Below are 958 nucleotides of genomic sequence, written 5' to 3' on the forward strand. Positions count from 1 at the left end.
CATTCAAATCACACGCCAGCTTTTCAGTTTTGGTTTGAGATGGACAGACAGACGGACATCAAGGCATATCCGGTAACCGTGCCCCGCAAACGCAACTATGCAAACGACGGTATGAAGACACAATGATATGTGTGTGTGGATGGGGTGATAGCTGTAAGAATCAACCCAAGTTCCGGGGCGCTTTCCTTCGCTTCATGGTTGCATTCTTACCCCCCCCCCCCCCATCCCAACCCACCCTGTTAACCTACTCTTAACCAGCCCAACTCAACCTGCCCAGACCCTAACGAACTCAACCGAACGAACCAAACCAAGACAAGACAGCCCAGCCCACCTGGGCGTCGTGCACGATGTCGAACACGTCAGCACTCAGGTTGATATCAACTCTGGATAGGAGGACACCCAGGCTGAGACCACCTAAGGAACCACCACCAGCAGCACCGCCAGCAGCACCGCCAGCAGCACCGCCAGCAGCACCGCCAGCAGCAGCAGCAGCAAGCCGATCTGCGGCTGCGCTGGAGGAAGAGCTCGCCGCCGCTGTCGCTGCAGCACCAGTAGGCGGAGATGACGCGGACGGCGGCGGCTGCGGCGGCCACAGAGCCGGACCGAAATGCGTGCGGTGCTTCCATGACCCACGGGTCATAACAGGTGCACCGTTGGCAAGGCCGTGCACAAGCCCCAAAATGAACTTGACCTGCAGCCAGGAGTTGTACATACACATACGTCATCCAAAGGCATTAAAGGCCTCATATGCGGCCCGTAGGGCCGTTTGATTCAATGACGTCTTTGACAAGACCAAATTTGATGCCGTTAAAACAAATTTTGGGTTGCAGTAAAACAGGCGTCCTAAACGTTCCCAAGACCACAAAACTGCGGTTGCCGATGTCTCTGGTCGCGTCGCAATTTGTTCGCTGGTGGTTAGAATCGTTGTACGAGCCGTTGCATGAGCCGTTGTCTGTCA

At 55.6% G+C, this 958-nt stretch overlaps 1 protein-coding gene across 1 annotated transcript in view; it reads right to left on the reverse strand.

Moving 5' to 3' along the window:
* VOLCADRAFT_89460 (uncharacterized protein) overlaps window positions 1-718 on the reverse strand; it is a gene marked incomplete at both ends in the record, with an annotated part of 959 nt that extends 241 nt beyond the window's left edge. The window contains 2 exons of the mRNA XM_002949178.1: window positions 332-540; window positions 634-718. Of these exons, the coding sequence (XP_002949224.1) occupies window positions 332-540; window positions 634-718 (294 nt within the window). The remainder of the gene's footprint in view (window positions 1-331; window positions 541-633) is intronic.
* Window positions 719-958: the final 240 nt, after the last annotated feature.

This window comes from Volvox carteri, assembly GCF_000143455.1.
Source record: "Volvox carteri f. nagariensis unplaced genomic scaffold VOLCAscaffold_13, whole genome shotgun sequence".
Classification (NCBI taxonomy): Eukaryota; Viridiplantae; Chlorophyta; class Chlorophyceae; order Chlamydomonadales; family Volvocaceae; genus Volvox; species Volvox carteri.